This window comes from Hypomesus nipponensis, chromosome 18 (genome assembly GCF_054491055.1).
Source record: "Hypomesus nipponensis isolate SF chromosome 18, ASM5449105v1, whole genome shotgun sequence".
NCBI lineage: Eukaryota > Metazoa > Chordata > Actinopteri > Osmeriformes > Osmeridae > Hypomesus > Hypomesus nipponensis.
The window spans coordinates 11,713,924-11,729,455 of NC_140378.1; the positions used below are offsets into that span (position 1 = coordinate 11,713,924).

General features: G+C 39.7%; 1 protein-coding gene across 1 annotated transcript in view; it reads left to right on the top strand.

The window, feature by feature from the left end:
• Positions 1 to 15,532, top strand: part of LOC146252116 (metabotropic glutamate receptor 4-like) — a 78,661-nt gene that overhangs the window by 61,433 nt on the left and 1,696 nt on the right. Inside the window, exons 6-9 of the mRNA XM_084680205.1 lie at positions 1,420 to 1,620; positions 5,207 to 5,343; positions 6,101 to 7,036; positions 12,459 to 12,705. Coding sequence (XP_084536331.1) covers positions 1,420 to 1,620; positions 5,207 to 5,343; positions 6,101 to 7,036; positions 12,459 to 12,705 — 1,521 coding nt within the window. The remainder of the gene's footprint in view (positions 1 to 1,419; positions 1,621 to 5,206; positions 5,344 to 6,100; positions 7,037 to 12,458; positions 12,706 to 15,532) is intronic.

A 15,532-nucleotide genomic window follows, 5' to 3' on the forward strand; every position in this document is an offset into this window, starting at 1 on the left:
CATATTTCATTAAAGTATGGTACTTTGGGAGTGGGACCTTGTGGTGCTGTGCACATTTTGACAACTTTAGTTGTTGATTGTTGCCAATGGCAACAATGTCCATTACGCCACATTGTTAAACTGTATGATATTTCAGCTCCCTTCTGCTTGGACAGTTATAGTCCACAGTGGTGCTCCACTGTCCCTCTCTTAACATAGGCTTACCAGCCAGTGGCAAATTGAAGGACCACAATGTTAATTGAAACCTTGTGTGCCAATTAAAACATTTTCAAAGCATTGAAACAACCCTGGCTATGATTAATATACACCTGTCATACCTAATCACATGAATACTGAAGAATGATTATGCCTGTCTAGCTTTGTCTTCCAGTACTCCTTCAACAGTTTATCACACTCGCTTGACTTGATTAATAGATCTGTGGCCTTGTGTGGTTACATGGGCAGCAACATACACTATCAGATAAAGTCTTCTGATTACTTTTTGTATCATTAAACCCATCCTCAGGAAGGTGTTAACATGTACTTGTACAAGATTGATAGTACACAGACAGGACCTATTATTTATCCTCTGATGGTGCAATATTTAGGTTTCTTGACATTAAGAAAGGTGTCCCACAAATAACTTTTCTGGAACCTGCACTATCTACATAAACAATTTTGGTTTGTCTGTAAATAACAGTGCTATTCACCCATGTCAGCCTTTAGTATGTTACAGAACAACGTTTTGACTAGTATTTAATTAATTGGTACTAGGCTATTTGTGGTTCCTCATTGATTGTGTCTCTAACTAAAATGACCAAGAAACAATACTTGTATTGATGAAAAGTGACGAGAGAAACATGTAATTTAAAAAGTGAAGAATAATTCATAACTTTAAATAACAATAAATGCATTTGAACAAAAAAGGAAACAATTCACACTGCATGTTTATCTGTGCTAGCAACACTGAAGAGAGGATCTCCTCACCAATCAGTAATATCGTATGCCACAATAAGCTCAAACAAGACCTATTTTTTATTGCTACTTTCATTTACTTTAAAGAGGTTCTCTGATTGATGTCTAGAAAAAATAGTATGTAATTGCATTCATGCCAAGCTCCAAATAAATTAAAAACTGAAGAAGGATGAATTCACAATAAAGCAATCAGAACACTCTAAAAGGCTATCATTTGCTTGATTTAGCATTTATTGCAATCATTGTTCAGTCCTCAATCTTTGGTTGATTGTTGTGTTTAGTGTTACAGCCCAACCTTTGCTTGATTTGAAAGATTAGTGTATGTCCAGTTCTATTAACAAATGTCATAGGATTTTGGTTTGCATCGTAACCTGGTATAAGATGATATTCATGTAACAAGTACATATTCCAAATATTTTAATACATTCAAAATGTGTCTCTATTGTTTTATGTCTGCTCCTTCAGACCACGAGCGAATTGGAAAAGATTCATCCTACGAGCAAGAGGGGAAAGTTCAGTTTGTCGTAGATGCAGTCTACGCTATGGCTCATGCTCTACACAACATGCACAAAGAGCTCTGTCCTGGTAAAGTCGGCCTTTGCTCCAAGATGGACACCATCAATGGAACTACTCTGCTCAAGTTCATCCGCAAAGTCAACTTCATAGGTTTGTCTTGTGTTCACACCCTATTTTATGTCACCTTCAAAGGAACACTGTCAGACCTGATTATTCATTTTCATACATGTTGCCATTTCAAGGTACTAAAAAACATGCATTCATGTTAACCAAGAGTAATCCATCGTATCGCATCTTGCAGAAAAGGGTGCTAAGCTGAGGTCAGTTTCCATGTATTTAATAAGGTGCACTAATTACAAATCCATTGTACAGAAGGTCAGGATGATATAAAGTTCATTCAATCAGGTAGAAAGTAACAAGTACATACTGACACCCAACCACAGATCAGCTCCACCCTTGGGCTAATTGCATGATAATGGGTACCGTGTGGAAGACAGGGCTTTGTGATTGCTGGATGAGGTAGAGCTCTAGAATGCAGAAGGAGAATCTGCTCATAATGGACTGCCATAATCCCATAATGGACAGCTGCCTTATCAAAGGTTTCTCATTAACCTCTTATAGACACCTATAGACACCTCCTATAGGGAACTCCATAATTAATTACCTCACAGAAATATGATGGACAGAAAGAATCCTACTTAAACATCAGATTTGGAGGTGTAACCCTTCAGGAGACATGCCCATCAACAATAACTCTATGTATTCTTGTAGCTTTAGTATAATGTGGTCAATTTTGGACAGAGTTTCTGAGTCAAATTCAATCAATATATTTAATTTGTTGGTTAACAGTTTCATTTTTTCCAGTGGATATCACACTGTGGAAGTATCACATTCAGTTCAACTGCCAGCGACAGTTTTGCTCAGTTTGAATGGAGGTTGGGTAGCACTCAACAAGGTACATTAGTCGACAACTTCAAAGTCAAAACATTGTTCATGCATTCTTCAATATGGTGATTACCTTGTTACCAGGTCACTCTTCATTTGGCTTTGTTCTTAGAAGTTAAAGCAAGAAAGTCTGTTTTGACAACCAATTTGCCTCTGGTTTTTGATGTGGCCTATCACCCCACATTTGAAAGATGACTATAAGAAAACTAATATTCAATGTAAAAAGATCATTGAAAGACATTCAAAACTTGCACTCATACAAAACTCAATCACAAAAATAATATATGAATGAACTTTCTGTTGATGCAGTTCACTGTCTACAAGCCCATTCTACTGTTATTCTTGGATTTCCATTACTGGAAGAATATCCATATTAAAACATGAGATGACTGAGAAATCAATGGCAGAACTCATTACTGAAAGAGAGTATATTGCTTTTAATTCAGCTGTAACAGAATGTCCGTAAAAGGTTTTAAGGCAAACAACAGGAAGTGGCAAAATGATTCCAAAGTATTCTGGGAAGCATCTTCAGCACCCATGCTGACTTAAGGAAAAAACAAATGTGGCCACTCTAAATACAGTTGACAATGCGGATACACATTCATGTGCTGCACTGACGTTAGACTGCTAACGTTTCATAACTGTTGTTTCATAACAATGGCTTGTACATATTATATTGTTTTACTGCATTTACATTTTAAACATATTACAAATGCTAGATACTTTGCATAAATAATCTTAGCATAAAGAACATATGAGAGTAGACCTACACAAACATTTGCATTAGACACATAACTGACAAACTGTTAAGTTGTTAAGATGTTTAATTATTGCAAATGTCTGCACATAGGAGTGTAATTGCAATGCTGGGATGCTTATACCCCGTAACGTTTTCTCCTTGCCAGGCAACTAACAAAATGCCATGCCATGACAAACAGAGAGGGGAGGGTAAAATGTAGCCTAGAAAACAATGCTGCATGCTTTCTGAGCTTCTTGTCACAAAGAGATGAGTGGGAAAAACTGACAAGATAATCAGCCCTTACTCGCCCCTTAACTCTGCTCAGTTGGATGACTAATAACTAGGAAAGCTTGTGCTCCATTTAGAGTTTGTATACAATACAATGTGTCACCACAGACGTTTTGTATTGCCTCTGTTTCAGCAGCAATAGGAAATTAAAGACAACTGCATTAATATTTAACTCTTATTGTTGGCTTAGTTGTAAATGTTGAAGTCTAATTGTGAATGGGGACAGTAATAGTAAGTTTAAATTAAGTTAAGCACTTTTTGGTGTATTTCCAGCAGTTAATTTGATACAATTGCTGCTGTTAAAGTAGTCTACATAACTCTAAGATTCCAGCACACTCCTTAATAACTTTGGGTCATAAAATACAATGCTTGAAAAATCATAGGCCACCGTGAGCCCAAGGCTAAGCTAATTGATGAAATGTTGAGCAAAGAATATCCTCAAAGTATTTTTAAATTAATGTTAATACTAGTAAGTATACACTGTATGGATGCCTGATTGACTACCGGAAGAAGTTGTGGATTTGTGGACATTATGCATGCACCTCACAGTCATTTATCAGCATAGTGACCTCAAATATTATGGAAACAAAGATATTGTTGTATTGTTGTCTCTCAAGATCATTGTTGACATTAGTTGACTTCAAGCTACATATGTGTCCATTACCCACAACAGATCCATGCAATCAAATCTGATACAAAGTCAACACTTAAGTTTTAGACCCATCTTGCAACCATGTACCTATGTGTATTGCTTTGAAGTGTTGTAGTGTGGGCTGTCGAATGCCAACAAAGTGAGCTAAAGCAATATTTCAAAGAGCTCAGGGGAATGCATTGTGCGGAATTGTGTGGAAGGTAGAAGAAAGGTGGGAGAGAAACAAAGAAAGAAAGGGAAAGTGTGAGTGAGCGTAAGGAAAGGTTTCTAGTCTAAATAATATAGGGCAGCTGTGATTTCTCCTTTGGGCTCCCAACAGTAAATCTGTGAATCCCCACACTCCTTGTTTAGAACACATCCAGTGTGGACAGGGCTTTGTGGTCTGGCTTAGTACCAGACAGACAGGCACTGAAAAACAAGATGAGGGGAGGAGCGTGCCTGTGGTAATCAGGCCCTGTGTTGTACTGAAGCTGAGAGAAACTCTGAGAGGTGTGACAGGGAAACTGAGGAGGCAGAATGTGAGGCAGAACTGAGGAGGCAGAATGTGAGGCAGAACTGAGGAGGCAGAATGTGAGGCAGAACTGAGGTGGCAGAATGTGAGGCAGAACTGAGGAGGCAGAATGTGAGGCAGAACTGAGGAGGCAGAATGTGAGGCAGAACTGAGGTGGCAGAATGTGAGGCAGAACTGAGGTGGCAGAATGTGAGGCAGAACTGAGAAGTGTGAAAGTGTGAGAATAAGAACGGACAGCAGCTCTGGCCCCACCCAAAGGGGAGAGTCCAACTTTGCTGTCTACTTCCATTCTCTTCCACCGATTAACCAAGAGGTTATAAACTCAAGGCCCTCATGTAGTCTCACTCACTAGTTTTGTATGACGATGAAGCAGGTTCTGATCTTCCACTGCAGCCTAAAAAAAAGTAATGCATTAGTACATTGTGTTAGATTGCGCTACATCCATTCATTTCCAATCAAATTTTGGTTCTCAGCATATGCAGGTTTTAAGCAATGGTGTGTGAATTTTGGTCAATCTGAATACCAACATTATCCGTAACATGATTTCATACAGTTTTGACATTGTGCTGTAGATCAGAGTAATTTGCTCTTTCTTCTGCAGGTATTGCTGGCACTCCTGTGGTCTTCAACGAGAACGGGGATGCCCCTGGCCGCTATGAGATCTACCAGTACCAAATTAACAATGATACCAGAGAGTACAGGATCATAGGAAATTGGACTGACCAGCTCCATTTAGATGTAAGACTACACTGTTGTACAATTATGTGTTTGCCTTTTCTTAAACTATTTACATGAGAAATGGCTAAAATAACTGAATCCATACCAGGCTATTGCAGTCAAACTTAAAGTAAAGACAAATGACAGCAACTGACTAATGACGATAGGACAACCAGGGGAGGTGGCATCACATTGTTATTAGCACACTTTTATACTTACTCATTCCACTTTGATTTTGTATACTCCTGCTAAATTTCAAACGAACTCAGTTCGTTTTAATTAATAATCAATATGTTTTAAGATAAGACATGCTTTAAAAGCAAGAACAGTTTGATGGAAAAATAGTGTTGTCTTGCTTTATAGTGTACGCAATCCTGAAAACAGATGTTGCTTTTGATCAAACCATCCCTTTGTATTTCCTTCAGATTCTGTTTAATTCACCCTTGATTGATGTGTGTCCTCATGAATATGTTAGATTTTATTTTCAATATTCAACTGAAACAATATAGTTATTGTCAAAGACCATTTGGTCTTAAGACTGGAGTGTTGAGATAAACTTGTTTTTATTTATTTTTTCTAGTTTCATACATCTTCAACCAAAATAATTTTCCAGTGGAAGCTTGTTAGGGCTGGTTTAAACTAGTGGGTATAGTGTGAGAAGTCAGACAACTGTATGTACACAGACAATAATGCAGCATGGTACAATCTGAGTAAACAATTACATGAGTGATGTAATGCTAGAGATAAATAATGCTCTGCTGTACATTTCCCTCTCAAGACAAATGAGATGCAGTGGCCTGGTGGAACTCCCCAGGTTCCATCCTCCATTTGCAGCCAACCTTGTCGTCCAGGGGAGAGGAAGAAGACAGTGAAGGGCATCCCGTGCTGCTGGCACTGTGAACGCTGTGATGGCTACCAATACCAAGCCGACACCTACACTTGCAAGATGTGTCGCTTTGATCTGAGGCCCAATGAGAACCATACCGCTTGCCAGCCCATTCCCATTGTCAAGCTAGAGTGGAATTCTCCCTGGGCAGTCATTCCTGTCCTCATTGCCATTCTGGGTATCATGGCTACTTTGTTTGTGGTGGTGACATTCATCCGATATAACGACACGCCCATTGTGAAGGCGTCAGGCCGTGAACTAAGCTATGTGCTGCTGACAGGTATTTTCCTGTGCTATGCTACTACATTCCTCATGATCTCTGCTCCTGACGTGGGCATTTGCTCGCTCAGGCGTATCTTTCTGGGCCTGGGCATGAGCATCAGCTACGCGGCACTGCTCACCAAGACCAACCGCATCTACCGCATCTTTGAGCAGGGCAAGATGTCTGTCAGTGCCCCTAGGTTCATCTCCCCAGCTTCCCAGCTGGTCATCACCTTCAGCTTAATCTCAGTGCAACTGCTAGGGGTGTGCATCTGGTTCGGTATGGACCCATCCCAGGCCATCATTGACTATGAGGACCAGCGCTCAGCCAACCCAGATATGGCCCACGGTGTGCTCAAGTGTGACATCTCAGACCTGTCCCTGATCTGCCTTCTGGGCTACAGCATGCTGCTCATGGTCACCTGTACAGTCTACGCCATTAAGACTAGAGGAGTGCCAGAGACCTTCAACGAGGCCAAGCCCATCGGCTTCACCATGTACACCACCTGCATTGTTTGGCTGGCCTTCATCCCCATCTTCTTTGGGACGTCACAGTCGACAGAGAAGGTAAATGTTCACTGAGTGAATACATGATCTTTGCAACATACATGCAGTTCTGAATAAGTGGTTCAGGTCAATGATTTGGCCATTCATCCATAATACTTATGTTTACTTATTTTAAACAAGCCAATTGAGCAAGGCAATTAAGTACACTTGTGTATAGAGAATTGTGAATTGTTCTTCTACTGGGAATGACATTTGGTTCGCATTTCAATGTGAAGAAAATGTCAGACTCAAATTGCTCTTGCTGTATACATCAGTCTTTTGTGTTTATTGACGCCTCAGCTATTCATCATACTGTATACAGCAAGATTGTGTTTTCTGCTCCACTGTTGGCTTTTAGGCTACTTTCATTCTTTGGATTGTCTTTCTGTGTTCGTTGATTTAGCTTTATTGAGCAATTGAGAAATAAGCATGCAGATATTCATTTGGCTCATCCAAATCTGTAGTGATAAAGAAGAGAGATGCCAACCCACAAAATCCAGTATTTTCTTGATTGCACTGAAAATCATCATGACTTCTGTCTTCACCACTTAGTTATTGTAAACGTGATGTAACATTTACCAACACAATTTCAAATAAACTATTTATTTTAGATCTTGTCCATCGGTCGTATTCACACTTGTAGTTTGGTTCTCTTGGTTCCTGACAAAAAAACTAAATCATACATTTAGTTCTGGTTCGCTTAGGGGCATTGTTTACCACCAAACCTAAACAAATGGCATATGGATATAGAGTCACAACCTGATTGGACAGCTGTTAACTTGGACAGCTATGTTCACTGAACATTTTGAACACCAGCATTTATGCACGTTTTTTCCCGAGTAGGCCTATAGGCTACTTGAAATATGGTTGCCTCCCAACTCGAACCAAATGTTAATAAAGAGTTTTACCTCCTTATTGCTCCACATTTGCCCTTTGCTTATGTTACCACTCTAATGGGTTGCATCTGGTTACGTCACATCATTATTGGTCAGTTTAAAAGTTTTTTGTTCATGTTTTTGAGTAACGTTCACATATCAATCGTACTACACCAGAGTTCGTTTGAAAGCGTGCCCTACTTTTCAAGCGGTCTCGGTCCGCTTGTTTGGTGAGCATCAGGGTTCAAATGACAGCGCTTACACTTGTGCAAATGACCCGCACTAAGAGCAATCGCAAAAGCGTTCGTTTTAATCCAACTAAACTTGCCAAGTGTGAACACAACGTTTCCAATGTGTGATTGTATCACACGGACAGACCTAACGCAAAAGCTATAATCAAAAGTATAGATAAAATGCCAATAGCCAAAGGCGTATTGATATGGCACAATGTTATTCTAATGTAATTCATCATTCCATTTAATCTTGCTGCAGAGGTTTCATATTATTTTACTTTGTAAAGATATGAGTGGACTTTGAGAGAGAAAGAAAAAAGCAATCTGTTGATGCCATGTCAATCCCTCTAAATGTCACTGCCTTTATTTTAATATCATTCCCCATCTCCTCTTCCAGTTCATGGTCCATTATTGTTTCCGTGATAAAGCGAAAAGAAATGTAACGCTACCATGAATTTGTGAATGAAATGTGAGTCATGTTAGATGCATGCATTCAGTATTGAAAAGTTTCCCTCAGTCTTTGAAATGTCAGGTCCTTAGCTTCCAGCAGACACTGCCATGCCGAGTGACTATTGAGAAAACCTGTGTACATAGTTTTTTTTTTTTATTGTATTCCTTTAGCAGATGGTTTTATCCAAATCGACATACAAAATTAGCGTTTAAACAGAAGAAAGTGTAGATTTACAAGTGGATAGTTTCAACAGCTTTTCGGTGGTTATGGCCAAGGAACGAATTGTATTTTACCAGGCACAATGCAACATTTCACTCTATATAGTACAATGCAATAAGACAGCATCATATCTAAAGTGCAACACAGTAAACACGTTTTTAGATGCTGTCTGTTTACAGGACAGTGCTTCAACAGAATCTCAATTGCAACCTGCAGAAAAGGACAGCTAAGCGAAAAGTAATTAGCATGGAATCCACTTCACTAAACGGGCCCATTACGTAAAAGAGAAAAGCATGAGAATTTGAGGAAGAGGGAGAAAACAACACTATGTCCTATGGGTTGGAATCATAACACAATGTAGGTGTAGACATGCCTACTATACGTTCTAAGAGATTCACATACAATGGACTGTATATTTTAAATTGACCAGTAACAGAAATTACTCCAAACCAGTAGAACATATCAATAGATAATCCATAACAAACCATGGGCCTCTTGAGACAAAAAAAGAAAATATCTGCATTTTCAGTTTTTACCTACTTAGATATGAGAAAGGATTTGCTGACATGAACAGACCTAAAATCAAATAAATTGATAGTCTGTATCTTATTGACTTTACTTGATTATGTACTGTAGGATATATTTAAAATAAGCTTTGCTTTATTTTAAATAAACCTCACCTTTACTAAAGGGTGACTTTTCTTGGGTCTTGTATAATAACGAATGCCATGAAAATAACAATAGAAATGGAAGGGAAGGCCAAGCTAAGAAATCCATTTAAAGGCTGACTCCCCTATTTGACTGGTAGGGTAGAACAGGCACATAGCGTTTTGGGTGGCAGCAGACTGGCAGGTAGTGATAATGCTCTGTTAATTGTGCCATTGTTTTATTGTTTGAAAGGAGCTTGGCACAGAACTACGTCCTCTGTGTGTTTGAGAAAGAGGACATGAGGACTGATTGGCAGTGTTGTTTGGACAAAGCTCATCATGCATGATGAAGTGTTCTGCCAATTATGGCTGTTTGACTTTTATGTGACAAGAAACAGGGAGCATGACATTCTGTTGTTAAACACTTTCCCTCAGCATGACTCCAAAGGAGCAACAACGGGAAAAAACTCCTAGTTGAAAGTGGTTGGAATTACATTTCGAGGCAGGAGAGAGGTATATGTATATTCTCTGTTGTAGCATAAAAGCAGATGATAAATGTCCATAAAATCACAACAAAGCCTTAAAATGTGTTTCTTATCTGGTTCACTTCAAAGGGAGCTTATGCTGTCTTGCAACCATTGAAGGCAATAATATGTAATGACTAACATCTTCAATTTTTTTACTGCAAATAGAACAGAGCCAATAGGAAAGCAAAGTAAAAAAAATGGTCATGACTGCAGCTCCTTTGATGTTGCTGAGGACTAAACGATCTCACACATGAGGATGGCTGTAGAATTTAAATAACTGCAGTTTCTTTGAAATAATCGGATAATCTTATTAATGCATTATTTATGTTTTCATGTTGTTGTCTATTCCCAACGCTGTATGAGCCATGTCAGTGTGATGTTATGTACCAACTGAAAAATTCTGGTATCTGCAATAATGCAGAGGCAGTATCTCTTTATGGGTCTAAGGATAGGGATTGGACCTGTGTCATTTATGGTTTTGACGAAGCTGTGTGGTGAGGGCCTGCTTCAAAGATGGAAAACAGTTTTTGTCTCCAATTTGAATCCACAGTACAATACTTCTTATACTGTGGTGAGACATCAGCTGGCTGAATCAGAAAACTGCTGCCCTGTTACTTTGGAAATACATTCTCGCTCCTTTACAGGATTGTTGTGTCTCATGAAGACCTTCTCTTAAGCGTCCATCCACCGCTATGCCGATGAGGCAGATTGGCGATCATATCAGGTTGTCAAGGTTAATTTATGTCACCTGGGCTGGCAGAAGGGAGCGGGGGTCCTGGCCCTCTCACAGAGTGACTCCACCTTGTACTCAGGGGGACAGCAATATTGTGCTGAAGTCACCCCAGGCCGTATGTAATCTTCTCAGGAGATTACAAACTCCCCCTCCATCACTAGGGAATGCTTGGGTGCTACGTGCAGCGTGATAGACTTCGAGGTCGCTTTCATTTTGCACAGACCTGCAAGTCATCTCAGAGGATGTGTCTTTGGGAGCTTCCCATGTGCAGGTTCAGAATCCAATTCCATAAAGGCATCATTGTATGTTTCAACAAATATTGCAATTATCGCATTGTTCTCTTTCATTTGAAAGCATTTGCATACATAACACGGTTCAGGGAAATTATACTCTGTATGATAGTCTGTAAACTGCCAGGTAAATGCTGCTGTTCCTGTTTAAAATCTGAAAACCATATTCAGAAAGGTTGATCCGCATGTTGCAATACACAAACATGCTTTCAAGGTATGAAATGACTCCAGAAAATTAACGTACTCGCTATAACTGTAAGAAATTAAATTGATTGTAATTGTATTACCAAACATTTATAAAAGCAAATTTATGATATACACTTAAATCTACAATGATAATAAGAGATGTCAAGGCCCAACACATGTTGAGAAACATATCATTTATAGCTTTTGACATTCTCATGACTAACGACCCTGTGGGTTAGCATTTCCCTTGCCACGCCATTCAGCCACTCGGGATGTCTGTGAATGTAATGTCACTCTCAACCTGAGGCAAATCTGTTACAGAGGTGGTTGGCTGTGAGCTGTATTTCCAATGTACACCCTTTTCCTCAACAACTCTTAAACTGAAGAGAGAAAATAATTGTTTCAAATACAATGTTGTCCACCTTAGAGGACTAGAACATTTCCCTGGATCACTTTTGAGGTCTGTGGAGCGCTAGAAATTACAGTACCTGTTTTCCTAGATGATATCAGTTTTTTATGCAGTACTGTATGTTCTATTTCTCAGTGGTTGTCCGGAACAGTTTCAAGATTAGTTAGATTTTGCTCAGAAATGTCAGTTGTAGAATGTACTTATATACTATGTATTTGTCTAGCAAAAAATATTGAAATACACAATTGTTCTTCAAATGTTTATCCATATCCAACTTCATGCTAAGTTGGATAGTACAGTAGTCCAAATGTTAATCAAAGATGGTCAGTGTACATGTGATTGTAAATAATTTCATGCACAAACGGAAACATAACTCCTAGGCATTTTATAAATCTCCAAGATGTATCTGCATGTTCTATGCTCATGCCTCGAGCCACTGCTCTTCTCTACAGCTGTCAGTCCCAGCTGCCATTTCAGACACACACACAGACACACATGCTTACACACAATCACACACACCATACACTGAACCACTGGGGTCAGACAGTGACAAATCAGGAAGAATCCTGCATCAGTCACTAATGAAAAATAAACATGCACCAATAAAACCACAAGCACTTGTGACAATGAACAAGACACTTGTTCCGTATGTCCCAATATTATAATCTTAGATCAGATGGTGACAATGTGTCGGAGTTCTCAGACTTAAGCTTACTACAGTATACAGTAGATCTTGTAGTCATGTGTGATTTTGAAGCTCTTATTTACATTTAGTAATTTAGCAGACACTCTTATCTCACTCTGGCCTCTTCAACTAAAGCGTCACTGGTGTAACAACAATGTCCTGTTTTTTTATGTTCTCCTGTCCACCAGATGTACATCCAGACCACCACGCTGACCATCTCTGTGAGTCTGAGTGCCTCTGTGTCGCTGGGGATGCTCTACATGCCCAAGGTCTACGTGGTCCTCTTTCACCCTGAACAGAACGTGCCCAAGCGCAAACGCAGCCTCAAGGCAGTGGTCACCGCAGCAACCATGTCTAACAAGTTCAACCCCAAGGGCAGCCTCAGGCCCAACGGAGAGGCCAAGTCTGAACTCTGTGAAAGCCTAGAGACACAAGGTGAGTAGCCACCCATGGCTCCCAGGTTGGCAGGCTAGGAACATGATAATAGAGATTAGTAAACTCACAAATGATACTGTTTTTGTACTTCATCAAGACTTACAGTAATTCCATTAAGTCAGTGAGCTGTTTCAGGGCAACAGTAGCTGGCTTGAAAACAAATAAATAAAGTGCAAGCTTTTAGTGCATGTAAGCATAATTTATGCTTTTGTTATTTTACACTACAACAGCTTTAGAAAATTAGCCAGTGTTATGTTAGGTGTGCACTTCTTGGGTGTGCACTTCCTCTGCCAGATAATTATACTTTATCTTATACTCCAACTGAAGCATTGCATCAAAGCAGAGCAGGTAATCAGGATGGATCAATATATATTTAGGTGACAGAAAACACGGCTGATTAACTTTCCAGCGTCCAGGGATTTCCCATCGATAAAAAGGAGGAGGCACTGCATGCTTTAACATGTCAGTTATGGCCTGACACATCCACCAGACAAAAAAGTAATCAACACATTGTAGCCGAAACATGTTTGCCAAAAAACAAAATTAAAAAGCATTGGGCATCACTCCAACCAATCAATTTAAATACAGCACCATGGATGTCAATTCAGTATGTCTAATTTTTCACTTTTGTAACCAAAAACATTTGTACTTCCTTTCAATGAGGAGGCAGGAAATCTTGCAATATGTCACTCCTTACAATACATGCAATTCCTCACGTTTGGACATTTCAAGGAGAAAGGTACTGTAGCTGGAGGGTAAAAAACGTGTAAATACCGGTAGATGGAGGGGTGGTCAATCTTGCCCTGAATTTGAATGTATTTTTTTCAGGTAGTTTTGTGGGATTTAAGACTATCTGTCTGATTGACAGTATCTGAATTGCAAGTGTCTAGTATGTCCACATGGATGAATCCCCTTCCTCTGCTTATGGAAAATGTGATCATGGCACTAAGATGAGATCCCAGATAATTTTCACAACATGAGTCTTGACTGTGGCCTGGATCCTGTGGTTGAACCTGGAGGACTAACAGCTGCTCTTTGTGCTTGTATGTCAGACTGTGGAGAGGGAGGGGAACCATGTGAGGGGCTTTAGACTCTCAGGTAACTGGAAGACTATCAAGCTCGCCTCCCAACACTGTTTGAACACTTCCCTCACTTTATGTTTGTGCTAATGTTCACATGGATTCCATGCTTGCCTTAGCTGTGCACTGAACTTAACAGCCGTCCTGCCCTTGGCTATTATACAACACCCCCAATAGTATCCGACAATCTTCTCCCTCACAGACACATTTTTGAGCCACAAACATTAACATAGCTAGACAATGTTGACAAGTCATACTGCAAATGGCCAATGAATGTGCTGAATCCTGATCCGTGCTAATGTGGCGAGATGACACCACTCTGCATGAATGTGGGGGACAAGTGATAGCCGCATGTCCCCTGTAATTTGTTTCCCGTGTTGACAAACTGAAGAATTTGTGGTAATGGGACGTACAACAACAATAAGAGTGGAGAGGGAATGACAGATGGGACTGCCAGCTCCAATTCTTTCTGGACCATCTATTTTTTATCTTGGCCTCGCAGCGCATAAATATTTAAATAAGGTTCATTTATCAATCCTTCTCTAGGTGAGAATGATGGTGAAATGGAGAGATCCCTCCACAAAACACACAGGAACACACACACACATACTTACAAACACACACAAACACACACAAACACACACACATACCTGATGTCCATCACACATCCCTTTCCTCTAGAATCTTTGCCCCCCACTTAGGCTGTCAGCAGTCCACGATTGGATTTATCCCCTCTGACTCTCTCAATCAGAGAGCAGGCTGCTAGCAACTAGATTGTCAGATTGGTATTGTGATTACTACACAGAGCATGCAAGCTGATGACAATTCACAAACACACACAAACACACACACACACACACACACCCGACTCCAGGAGAGACCATGTTGGGTCAGATTCTGTGTTAGGTCCTTGTCCCTTTTGTTCTGGTACACAGCCAGCAAATGTTCTTCCCTCAGGCACTACACCGCTTACTCACAACTACACAAGGCCAGTGTACAAAACAGGCATCAAATACTGTGCTATTGACTGCCAAATGCAGGCACGCCAAACAGCAGTGGTCCTTATTTTCTAAATGGTCTACATTTCTAATGAGTTACACATTTGTTTGGTTTGTGAGGTTAAATGTCACATTAAATATTAAAGTGTGCTACTTATTCTTTTACTTACTCCCATATGGGTCTGTACTGCAACATTATTGAAAGCACTGCATGTTTTGCTTGGTACACAGAGTGCAATCTTATGTCTCAGCATGTAGTTCTTGGGGTTTTGCATTTGAATGAGCCAAACTGCATCACATACTGTACTAGAAACTGTGTGCATAAATGAACAAATCTAAAATTGTCATTGCATCAGGACATGCTATGAAGCGGGTATGGTATGTAACATAGTATTCAGAAAATGAGAGCTATAGTAAAGCAAGTTTTGCCATAGAGTTTGATTTTCTTGTCACAGCTTTAGCCTGTTCACCTGCTCGCCTTGTGATAAACTATATCCGCATTTAGATATAATATTCAGATTGCAATACATTCTTTAGGCATTGAAATTTTTCTTGTGATACTAAACGGCAGAAATGAATGATGTTACTCACTGCATGCTATTCATTTCAATTACCTTGTGACCATGGTTGGATCTACCTACACTCCATAGTGACAAATGTCTGATGGAGTCATGCATTTAGAAAACCTGGCCAAGCAATCATTGGAATGGTCTGAGATAAGGGCTTTCAAAATGATTCAATTAGTCTTTA